The sequence below is a fragment of the Xenopus tropicalis genome, chromosome 7 (assembly GCF_000004195.4).
Source record: "Xenopus tropicalis strain Nigerian chromosome 7, UCB_Xtro_10.0, whole genome shotgun sequence".
Taxonomy (NCBI): Eukaryota; Metazoa; Chordata; class Amphibia; order Anura; family Pipidae; genus Xenopus; species Xenopus tropicalis.
The window spans coordinates 133,175,501-133,188,000 of record NC_030683.2 but is presented as its reverse complement, the minus strand read 5'-3'; the positions used below and the strand labels follow the sequence as shown (position 1 = coordinate 133,188,000).

General features: G+C 55.6%; 1 protein-coding gene across 1 annotated transcript in view; it reads right to left on the bottom strand.

The window, feature by feature from the left end:
- arhgef19 (Rho guanine nucleotide exchange factor 19) overlaps window positions 1-12,500 on the bottom strand; it is a 44,827-nt gene that overhangs the window by 12,752 nt on the left and 19,575 nt on the right. Inside the window, exons 4-8 of the mRNA XM_031905835.1 lie at window positions 6,692-6,782; window positions 6,426-6,571; window positions 5,852-6,099; window positions 4,759-4,919; window positions 1,863-2,015 (exon numbers count right to left, since the gene is read on the bottom strand). Coding sequence (XP_031761695.1) covers window positions 1,863-2,015; window positions 4,759-4,919; window positions 5,852-6,099; window positions 6,426-6,571; window positions 6,692-6,782 — 799 coding nt within the window. The remainder of the gene's footprint in view (window positions 1-1,862; window positions 2,016-4,758; window positions 4,920-5,851; window positions 6,100-6,425; window positions 6,572-6,691; window positions 6,783-12,500) is intronic.

Sequence of the window (12,500 nt, the reverse complement as noted above, 5' to 3'; positions counted from 1 at the left end):
CTTACAGTATTGGGCCGGGTACTTAGAGTATTGGCCCAGGTACTTACAGTATTGGGCCGGGTACTTACAGTATTGGGCCGGGTACTTACAGTATTGGGCCAGGTACTTACAGTATTGGGCTGGGTACTTACAGTATTGGGCCGGGTACTTACAGTATTGGGCCAGGTACTTACAGTATTGGGCTGGGTACTTACAGTATTGGGCCGGGTACTTACGAGAGTGGGCCGGGTACTTACAGTATTGGGCCAGGTACTTACAGTATTGGGCCGGGTACTTATGGGAGTGGGCCGGGTACTTACAGTATTGGGCCGGGTACTTACAGTATTGGGCCGGGTACTTACAGTATTGGGAGGGTACTTACAGTATTGGGCCAGGTACTTACAGTATTGGGCCGGGTACTTACAGTATTGGGCCGGGTACTTACAGTGTTGGGCCGGGTACTTACGGGAGTGGGCCGGGTACTTACGAGAGTGGGCCGGGTACTTACAGTATTGGGCCAGGTACTTACAGTATTGGGCCGGGTACTTACAGTATTGGGCCGGGTACTTATGGGAGTGGGCCGGGTACTTACAGGAGTGGGAGGGTACTTATGGGGGTGGGCGGGTACTTACTGGAGTGGGAGGGTACTTATGGGGGTGGGCGGGTACTTACTGGAGTGGGAGGGTACTTATGGGGGTGGGCGGGTACTTACAGGAGTGGGAGGCTACACATGGGAGTGGGCGGGTACTTACAGTATTGGGCCGGGTACTTATGGGGGTGGGCGGGTACTTACTGGAGTGGGAGGGTACTTATGGGGGTGGGCGGGTACTTACAGGAGTGGGAGGCTACACATGGGAGTGGGCGGGTACTAACAGTATTGGGCCGGGTACTTATGGGAGTGGGCGGGTACTTACTGGAGTGGGAGGGTACTTATGGGAGTGGGCCGGGTACTTACAGGAGTGGGAGGCTACACATGGGAGTGGGCGGGTACTAACAGTATTGGGCCGGGTACTTATGGGAGTGGGAGGCTACACATGGGAGTGGGGCGGTACTTATGGGAGTGGGCGGGTACTTACAGGAGTGGGAGGGTACTTATGGGGGTGGGCGGGTACTTACAGGAGTGGGAGGCTACACATGGGAGTGGGCGGGTACTTACAGTATTGGGCCGGGTACTTATGGGAGTGGGAGGCTACACATGGGAGTGGGCGGGTACTTATGGGAGTGGGCGGGTACTTACTGGAGTGGGAGGGTACTTATGGGGGTGGGCGGGTACTTACAGGAGTGGGAGGCTACACATGGGAGTGGGCGGGTACTTACAGTATTGGGCCGGGTACTTATGGGAGTGGGAGGCTACACATGGGAGTGGGCGGGTACTTATGGGAGTGGGCGGGTACTTACAGGAGTGGGAGGGTACTTATGGGGGTGGGCGGGTACTTACAGGAGTGGGAGGCTACACATGGGAGTGGGCGGGTACTAACAGTATTGGGCCGGGTACTTATGGGAGTGGGAGGCTACACATGGGAGTGGGCGGGTACTTATGGGAGTGGGCGGGTACTTACTGGAGTGGGAGGGTACTTATGGGGGTGGGCGGGTACTTACAGGAGTGGGAGGCTACACATGGGAGTGGGCGGGTACTTACAGTATTGGGCCGGGTACTTATGGGAGTGGGCCGGGTACTTACTGGAGTGGGAGGGTACTTATGGGGGTGGGCGGGTACTTACAGGAGTGGGAGGCTACACATGGGAGTGGGCGGGTACTTACAGTATTGGGCCGGGTACTTATGGGAGTGGGCCGGGTACTTACTGGAGTGGGAGGGTACTTATGGGGGTGGGCGGGTACTTACAGAAGTGGGAGGGTACACATGGGAGTGGGCGGGTACTTACAGCAGCCGCTGGTAGGTCTGTTCCTGGTAGGCCTGGTTGGTGACGTACGGTAGGTACACCCTTCGCAGCTCCGGGCAGTGGCGCAGGACGATGTCACAGACATCAAAGTGCAAGATGTCCCCCTCCAGCCTCTCCTCCAGGTCCATCAGGAACCTTCCAGGGGCCACAGAGAGACTTCTATTGGCAACGCCCCCAGCACCTCCCCCCTGGGGTCAGCATAGCCCCACCCACCAGGAACACCCCCAGTACCTCCCCATGGGGTCAGCATAGCCCCACCCACCAGGAACACCCCCAGCACCTCCCCATGGGGTCAGCATAGCCCCACCCACCAGGAACACCCCCAGTACCTCCCCCCTGGGGTCAGCATAGCCCCACCCACCAGGAACACCCCCAGCACCTCCCCCCTGGGGTCAGCATAGCCCCACCCACCAGGAACACCCCCAGTACCTCCCCATGGGGTCAGCATAGCCCCACCCACCAGGAACGCCCCCAGCACCTCCCCATGGGGTCAGCATAGCCCCACCCACCAGGAACACCCCCAGTACCTCCCCATGGGGTCAGCATAGCCCCACCCACCAGGAACACCCCCAGTACCTCCCCATGGGGTCAGCATAGCCCCACCCACCAGGAACGCCCCCAGCACCTCCCCATGGGGTCAGCATAGCCCCACCCACCAGGAACACCCCAGTACCTCCCCATGGGGTCAGCATAGCCCCACCCACCAGGAACGCCCCCAGCACCTCCCCATGGGGTCAGCATAGCCCCACCCACCAGGAACACCCCCAGTACCTCCCCATGGGGTCAGCATAGCCCCACCCACCAGGAACACCCCCAGTACCTCCCCATGGGGTCAGCATAGCCCCACCCACCAGGAACACCCCCAGTACCTACCCATGGGGTCAGCATAGCCCCACCCACCAGGAACACCCCCAGTACCTCCCCATGGGGTCAGCATAGCCCCACCCACCAGGAACGCCCCCAGCACCTCCCCATGGGTCAGCATAGCCCCACCCACCAGGAACACCCCAGTACCCCCCCCTGGGGTCAGCATAGCCCCACCCACCAGGAACACCCCCAGTACCTCCCCATGGGGTCAGCATAGCCCCACCCACCAGGAACACCCCCAGTACCTCCCCATGGGGTCAGCATAGCCCCACCCACCAGGAACACCCCCAGTACCTACCCATGGGGTCAGCATAGCCCCACCCACCAGGAACACCCCAGTACCTCCCCCCTGGGGTCAGCATAGCCCCACCCACCAGGAACACTTCCAGTACCTACCCATGGGGTCAGCATAGCCCCACCCACCAGGAACACCCCCAGTACCTACCCATGGGGTCAGCATAGCCCCACCCACCAGGAACACCCCCAGTACCTACCCATGGGGTCAGCATAGCCCCACCCACCAGGAACACCCCCAGTACCTACCCATGGGGTCAGCATAGCCCCACCCACCAGGAACACCCCCAGTACCTACCCATGGGGTCAGCATAGCCCCACCCACCAGGAACACCCCAGTACCCCCCCCCTGGGGTCAGCATAGCCCCACCCACCAGGAACACTTCCAGTACCTCCCCATGGGGTCAGCATAGCCCCACCCACCAGGAACACCCCCAGTACCTACCCATGGGGTCAGCATAGCCCCACCCACCAGGAACACCCCCAGCACCTCCCCCCTGGGGTCAGCATAGCCCCACCCACCAGGAACACCCCAGTACCTCCCCATGGGGTCAGCATAGCCCCACCCACCAGGAACGCCCCCAGCACCTCCCCATGGGGTCAGCATAGCCCCACCCACCAGGAACACCCCCAGTACCTCCCCATGGGGTCAGCATAGCCCCACCCACCAGGAACACCCCCAGTACCTCCCCATGGGGTCAGCATAGCCCCACCCACCAGGAACGCCCCCAGCACCTCCCCATGGGGTCAGCATAGCCCCACCCACCAGGAACACCCCCAGTACCCCCCCCTGGGGTCAGCATAGCCCCACCCACCAGGAACACCCCCAGTACCTCCCCATGGGTCAGCATAGCCCCACCCACCAGGAACACCCCCAGTACCTACCCATGGGGTCAGCATAGCCCCACCCACCAGGAACACCCCCAGTACCTCCCCCCTGGGGTCAGCATAGCCCCACCCACCAGGAACACTTCCAGTACCTCCCCATGGGGTCAGCATAGCCCCACCCACCAGGAACACCCCAGTACCTACCATGGGGTCAGCATAGCCCCACCCACCAGGAACACCCCCAGTACCTACCCATGGGGTCAGCATAGCCCCACCCACCAGGAACACCCCCAGTACCCCCCCCCTGGGGTCAGCATAGCCCCACCCACCAGGAACACTTCCAGTACCTCCCCATGGGGTCAGCATAGCCCCACCCACCAGGAACACCCCCAGTACCTACCCATGGGGTCAGCATAGCCCCACCCACCAGGAACACCCCCAGTACCCCCCCTGGGGTCAGCATAGCCACACCCACCAGGAACACTTCCAGTACCTACCCATGGGGTCAGCATAGCCCCACCCACCAGGAACACCCCCAGTACCTACCCATGGGGTCAGCATAGCCCCACCCACCAGGAACACCCCCAGTACCTACCCATGGGGTCAGCATAGCCCCACCCACCAGGAACACCCCCAGTACCTACCCATGGGGTCAGCATAGCCCCACCCACCAGGAGCACCCCCAGTACCTACCCATGGGGTCAGCATAGCCCCACCCACCAGGAGCACCCCCAGTACCTACCCAGACATCTCTAAATGTGAATACGTCCCATCCCTGCCCCAGGCCCCCACTGCCAGCAGTGCTACCCACCCCCTCTCTATTCTGCTAATAATATTCTAACCCCGCCCCCCACAGAGCCAACCAATCAGCTGTTGGGGGGACTCTCACCTCTCGCTGATCTCCTTCACCTCGGGGAGTTTGGAGAAGAGCCACTGTCTCTCTTGGGCCCCCAGGCAGTCGTTCAGCTCCGGGGAGTTGAGGAAATGGTCGGCGGCGATGGAGAGGCTGTGCACGTAGGAGGCCTCCGAGGTGACCAACTCAAACTTGGCCTGCAAGCCCACACAGAGGGGTCACAACCAAACCCACCGGTAACGCAGCCTCCATGGGGGTCACTAGGGGGCTCCCTGGAGCATCTAATGGGGAAGGTTTGTGGGGGCCTCAGACATAACCCCAACATTAGAGGGACAGAGACATGGAGGCGACAGAGGACATCATTGTCCCATTAGGGAAGGACCTTCTCCGGCTCCTCCCCATGTTCTTCTGGGCCTGAAGCCCTTCAGGAAATGGAGTTGGAAGGATCTGGGTGGGTGTGGCCAGAGCAGCTGGGAGGGGCCAAACAAGGACTGTACCAATAGTAACAGTTGCCCGGGGGTCACTGGGTTTTGCTGCCTCTGCATGGGGCAAAGTTGGCCAATTCTGGGCTTGGGGCAGAGATGGGAGGAAACTCTGGCTGAGGAGCTTTCACTTCATTCCTTAATCTGCACATAAGGAGCTACTTGTTAAGGGAAACAATATGGCAGCTCCACCCAACGTGTCTGGGTCAGATCAGAGAGAACCCGTTGGCCAATGAGCTCAGGGGATGTTGGTCACTGGGCGACTGGGCGTCGGCACTGGTACTGACTGGGCCAAATACTGACGCAGGTGGGGGCACAAATTGGAATAATCTGCCCCCGCGAATGCCACCAGGGGTTCTATGGAGAGGTCCTTAGGGTAATTTGCCCCCAGGTCTGTGCATGACACCAAAGTTGCCCTTTATCTGATATGGTTTGGGGTCACTTGCCCTGGGGCCCCTCTCTCTGCTTGGGGGCAATTTGGTTGGTCTCACTCGTTTCAATGCCCCCCCCCAAACACAAAAAAAGCCACTAAATGCCCCAATCTGAGGCTCGTCGGGGAGTCCCCAGCCAGTCATGTCATTGGACAGGTTCCACAAGGGAAAGGCAATGGAATTGGTTATCAGCGCCCCTCGTGGGCGGAGTCTCACCTCCTGCAGTTTGCGCTCCTGGAGGGTGAGGGTGTTGAGGAGGCCACTCCCCCGCACATCTGGGATATCCTGCCAGAGGGAGAAGGTGGAGCCGCGGGAGGAGCGCTGGGAGCGGAAGGAGCTGCTGGGGGACAGGTTGCTCCTGGGGCTGCTGGAGACCTCCTCGTCCTCCCCCGGCGCATCCTCTCGCTTCTGCCGCTGGATCTCGCGGTTAATGGCGACGTCGCTGTATTCCTGGTACAGAATGGCTGGGGGGCCAACAACGCAGAGTCAACAATGGGCACTGGGGGGGCACAGGCATCTATACAGCTGCGCAATCTGATTGGTCGGCCAGTTTCATTATGTGTGGCTCCCTCTAGTGGCAGCTCCATCTCAGGGGGAAATTACACAATTACTTTCCCTTTAAACCTGATATAAAAGTGCCGTTTGCCAAGGTTGGGGGGCGCCACTGGGTAGATAGACCCATATTTCTAAAGGCCCCCCCATTACATCAATACAAAACAGCCCCCAGGGGGTAATACTAGTTCCAAACTCCGTTGTTCCGACTCATGAGCGATTGTAGCGTTACACTTACAGTTCAACAGAAAGCGCGACTGTCTCCTCTCGCAGTACGACTGTCTCTTCTGTGCCCTCTCCCCATTAGAGCGATTCAGTCTCTCCTCACTGGGGGGCTGTTTCTCCTCAGTGGGGGGTCTCCCAGCGCCCTCTGTCTCCTTATTCCTGAAAAGGAAAAAAACACAAGCCGGGGGGGTCAGTCCCAAGGGGAATTAGACTGTAAGCTCCTTGGGGGCAGATGGGGCAATAAGAAGGTATTTGTGCCCCAGTAGGGGAATGAGGTACCTGAGCCAAGAGCTGTCACTCTCCATGCCCGGATGCAGGAGGGTCGCCCCCCCGGCGCTGTTGCACCTCCGCTCCCTCCTTCCACTTTTACCTGCAGAAGGGGCACAAAGATTCCGTGTCAGGGCCCGGAGGGTTAAACAGGGGTACAGGGGTGTCGGGGGGGGGGGAGGTAACTGCTTTGTTCCAGCAGGAATAAGAGATCCTTAGAAAGACCCCCCAGTACCCAAACCCCAGCCTAATCCCATTCCTAACTCATCTTTACCTTAATCCTAACTCCCCCTAAACAGAATCCTAATAATAACTAAAACGAACCCTAACCCCAGCCTAACCCTAACTCAGCCTAACCCGAACCCTAACCCCAGCCTAACCCTAACCCCAACCTAACCCTAACTCAGTTTAACCTGAACCCTAACCCCAGCCTAACCCTAACTCAGCCTAACCCTAACTCAGCCTAACCCGAACCCTAACCCCAGCCTAACCCTAACCCCAACCTAACCCTAACTCAGTTTAACCTGAACCCTAACCCCAGCCTAACCCTAACTCAGCCTAACCCTAACTCAGCCTAACCCGAACCCTAACCCCAGCCTAACCCTAACTCACCCTAACCCGAACCCTAACCCCAGCCTAACCCTAACCCCAACCTAACCCTAACTCAGCCTAACCCTAACTCAGCCTAACCCGAACCCTAACCCCAGCCTAACCCGAACCCTAACCCCAGCCTAACCCTAACTCAGCCTAACCCGAACCCTAACCCCAGCCTAACCCTAACCCCAACCTAACCCTAACTCAGTTTAACCTGAACCCTAACCCCAGCCTAACCCTAACTCAGTTTAACCTGAACCCTAACCCCAGCCTAACCCTAACTCAGTTTAACCCGAACCCTAACCCCAGCCTAACCCTAACTCAGCCTAACCCGAACCCTAACCCCAGCCTAACCCTAACTCAGTTTAACCTGAACCCTAACCCCAGCCTAACCCTAAACTCAGTTTAACCCCTAACCCTAACCCCAGCCTAACCCTAACTCAGTTTAACCCGAACCCTAACCCAGCCTAACCCTAACTCAGTTTAAACCCAAAACCCTAACCCCAGCCTAACCCTAACTCAGTTTAAACCCAAACCCTAACCCCAGCCTAACCCTAACTCAGTTTAACCTGAACCCTAACCCCAGGCCTAACCCTAACTCAGCCTAACCCGAACCCTAACCCCAGCCTAACCCTAACTCAGTTTAACCTGAACCCTAACCCCAGCCTAACCCTAACTCAGTTTAACCTGAACCCTAACCCCAGCCTAACCCTAACTCAGTTTAACCCTAACCCCAGCCTAACCCTAACTCAGTTTAACCCGAACCCTAACCCCAGCCTAACCCTAACTCAGCCTAACCCGAACCCTAACCCCAGTCTAACCCTAATCCTACTCAGACTAACCTGAACCCTAATGCTAACTCATCCTAACCCTAATCTGAACTCCGCCTAACCCAAACTCTAACCCCAACCTAACACTAGCCCTCGTTTGGAAAATATCAGAATGTGCAGTCACTAGTCTTTCCCATTTACTAGCTGTAGCACAGCCTAACCCGAACCCTAACCCCAGTCTATTCCTAACTCAGCCTAACCCCAACCCTAACCCCAGTCTATTCCTAACTCAGCCTAACCCCAACCCTAACCCCAGTCTATTCCTAACTCAGCCTAACCCCAACCCTAACCCCAGTCTATTCCTAACTCAGCCTAACCCCAACCCTAACCCCAGTCTATTCCTAACTCAGCCTAACCCCAACCCTAACCCCAGTCTATTCCCTAACTCAGCCTAACCCCAACCCTAACCCCAGTCTATTCCTAACTCAGCCTAACCCCAAACCCTAACCCCAGTCTATTCCTACTCAGCCTAACCCCAACCCTAACCCCAGTCTATTCCTAACTCAGCCTAACCCCAACCCTAACCCAGTCTATCCTAACTCAGCCTAACCCCAACCCTAACCCAAGTCTTATCAGAAACTAGCCTAACCTGAACCCTAACCCCAGTCTATTCCTAACTCAGCCTAGCCTGAACCCTAACCCCAGTCTATTCCTAACTCAGCCTAACCTGAACCCTAACCCCAGTCTATTCCTAACTCAGCCTAGCCTGAACCCTAACCCCAGTCTATTCCTAACTCAGCCTAGCCTGAACCCTAACCCCAGTCTATTCCTAACTCAGCCTAACCCGAACCCTAACCCCAGTATATTCCTAACTCAGCCTAACCCCAACCCTAACCCCAGTCTATTCCTAACTCATCCTAACCCGAACCGCTAACCCAAGTCTTATCAGAACTCAGCCTAACCCGAACCCTAACCCCAGTCTATTCCTAACTCATCCTAACCCGAACCCTAACCCCAGTCTATTCCTAACTCGGTCTAGCCTGAACCCTAACCCAAGTCTTATCAGAACTCAGCCTAACCCGAACCCTAACCCCAGTCTATTCCTAACTCAGCCGAACCCATAACCCCAGTCTATTCCTAACTCGGTCTAGCCCTGAACCCTAACCCAAGTCTTATCAGAACTCAGCCTAACCCGAACCCTAACCCCAGTCTATTCCTAACTCAGCCGAACCCTAACCCCAGTCTATTCCTAACTCATCCTAACCCGAACCCTAACCCCAGTCTATTCCTAACTCGGTCTAGCCTGAACCCTAACCCAAGTCTTATCAGAACTCAGCCTAACCCAAACCCTAACCCCAGTCTATTCCTAACTCAGCCTAGCCTGAACCCTAACCCCAGTCTATTCCTAACTCAGCCTAGCCTGAACCCTAACCCCAGTCTATTCCTAACTCAGCCTAGCCTGAACCCTAACCCCAGTCTATTCCTAACTCAGCCTAGCCTGAACCTTAACCCCAGTCTATTCCTAACTCAGCCTAACCCAAACCCTAACCCAAGTCTTATCAGAACTCAGCCTAACCCGAACCCTAACCCCAGTCTATTCCTAACTCAGCCTAACCTGAACCCTAACCCAAGTCTTATCAGAACTCAGCCTAACCCGAACCCTAACCCAAGTCTTATCAGAACTCAGCCTAACCCGAACCCTAACCCAAGTCTATTCCTAACTCAGCCTAGCCTGAACCCTAACCCCAGTCTATTCCTAACTCAGCCTAGCCTGAACCCTAACCCCAGTCTATTCCTAACTCAGCCTAACCCGAACCCTAACCCCAGTCTATTCCTAACTCAGCCTAGCCTGAACCCTAACCCCAGTCTATTCCTAACTCAGCCTAGCCTGAACCCTAACCCCAGTCTATTCCTAACTCAGCCTAGCCTGAACCCTAACCCCAGTCTATTCCTAACTCAGCCTAGCCTGAACCCTAACCCCAGTCTATTCCTAACTCAGCCTAACCCCAACCCTAACCCCAGTCTATTTCCTAACTCAGCCTAACCCCAACCCTAACCCCAGTCTATTTCCTAACTCAGCCTAACCCGAACCCTAACCCCAGTCTATTCCTAACTCAGGCCTAACCCCAACCCTAACCCCAGTCTATTCCTAACTCAGCCTAACCCCAACCCTAACCCCAGTCTATTCCTAACTCAGCCTAACCCAACCCTAACCCAAGTCTATTCCTAACTCAGCCTAACCCCAACCTAACCCCAGTCTATTCCTAACTCAGCCTAACCCCAACCCTAACCCAAGTCTATTCCTAACTCAGCCTAACCCCAAACCTAACCCCAGTCTATTCCTAACTCAGCCCTAACCCCAACCCTAACCCCAGTCTATTCCTAACTCAGCCTAACCCCAACCCTAACCCCAGTCTATTCCTAACTCAGCCTAACCCCAACCCTAACCCAAGTCTATTCCTAACTCAGCCTAACCCAACCCTAACCCCAGTCTATTCCTAACTCAGCCTAACCCCAACCCTAACCCAAGTCTATTCCTAACTCAGCCTAACCCCAACCCTAACCCAAGTCTATTCCTAACTCAGCCTAACCCCAAACCTAACCCCAGTCTATTCCCTAACTCAGGCCTAACCCCAACCCTAACCCCAGTCTATTCCTAACTCAGCCTAACCCCAACCCTAAACCCCAGTCTATTCCTAACTCAGCCTAACCCAACCCTAACCCAAGTCTATTCCTAACTCAGCCTAACCCCAACCCTAACCCCAGTCTATTCCTAAACTCAGCCTAACCCCAACCCTAACCCCAGTCTATTCCTAACTCAGCCTAACCCCAACCCTAACCCCAGTCTATTCCTAACTCAGCCTAACCCGAACCCTAACCCCAGTCCTATTCCTAACTCATCCTAACCCGAACCCTAACCCCAGTCTATTCCTAACTCGGTCTAGCCTGAACCCTAACCCAAGTCTTATCAGAACTCAGCCTAACCCGAACCCTAACCCCAGTCCTATTCCTAACTCAGCCGAACCCTAACCCCAGTCTATTCCTAACTCAGCCTAACCCGAACCCTAACCCAAGTCTTATCAGAACTCAGCCTAACCCAAACCCTAACCCAAGTCTTATCAGAACTCAGCCTAACCCGAACCCTAACCCAAGTCTTATCAGAACTCAGCCTAACCCAAACCCTAACCCAAGTCTTATCAGAACTCAGCCTAACCCGAACCCTAACCCAAGTCTTATCAGAACTCAGGCCTAACCCAAACCCTAACCCCAGTCTATTCCTAACTCAGCTTAACCCGAACCCTAACCCCAGTCTATTCCTAACTCAGCCTAACCCCAACCCTAACCCCAGTCTATTCCTAACTCAGCCTAAACCCCAACCCTAACCCCAGTCTATTCCTAACTCAGCCTAACCCCAACCCTAACCCCAGTCTATTCCTAACTCAGCCTAACGCCCAACCCTAACCCAAGTCTATTCCTAACTCAGCCTAACCCCAAACCTAACCCCAGTCTATTCCTAACTCAGCCTAACCCCAACCCTAACCCCAGTCTATTCCTAACTCAGCCTAACCCCAACCCTAACCCCAGTCTATTCCTAACTCAGCCTAACCCCAACCCTAACCCAAGTCTATTCCTAAACTCAGCCTAACCCCAACCCTAACCCCAGTCTATTCCTAACTCAGGCCTAACCCCAACCCTAACCCAAGTCTATTCTAACTCAGCCTAACCCCAACCCTAACCCAAGTCTATTCCTAACTCAGCCTAACCCCAACCCTAACCCCAGTCTATTCCTAACTCAGCCTAACCCCAACCCTAACCCAAGTCTTATCAGAACTCAGCCTAACCCCAAACCTAACCCCAGTCTATTCCTAACTCAGCCTAACCCCAACCCTAACCCCAGTCTATTCCTAACTCAGCCTAACCCCAACCCTAACCCCAGTCTATTCCTAACTCAGCCTAACCCCAACCCTAACCCCAGTCTATTCCTAACTCAGCCTAACCCCAACCCTAACCCAAGTCTATTCCTAACTCAGCCTAACCCCAACCCTAACCCCAGTCTATTCCTAACTCAGCCTAACCCCAACCCTAACCCCAGTCTATTCCTAACTCAGCCTAACCCCAACCCTAACCCCAGTCTATTCCTAACTCAGCCTAACCCGAACCCTAACCCCAGTCTATTCCTAACTCATCCTAACCCGAACCCTAACCCCAGTCTATTCCTAACTCGGTCTAGCCTGAACCCTAACCCAAGTCTTATCAGAACTCAGCCTAACCCGAACCCTAACCCCAGTCTATTCCTAACTCAGCCGAACCCTAACCCCAGTCTATTCCTAACTCAGCCTAACCCGAACCCTAACCCAAGTCTTATCAGAACTCAGCCTAACCCAAACCCTAACCCAAGTCTTATCAGAACTCAGCCTAACCCGAACCCTAACCCAAGTCTTATCAGAACTCAGCCT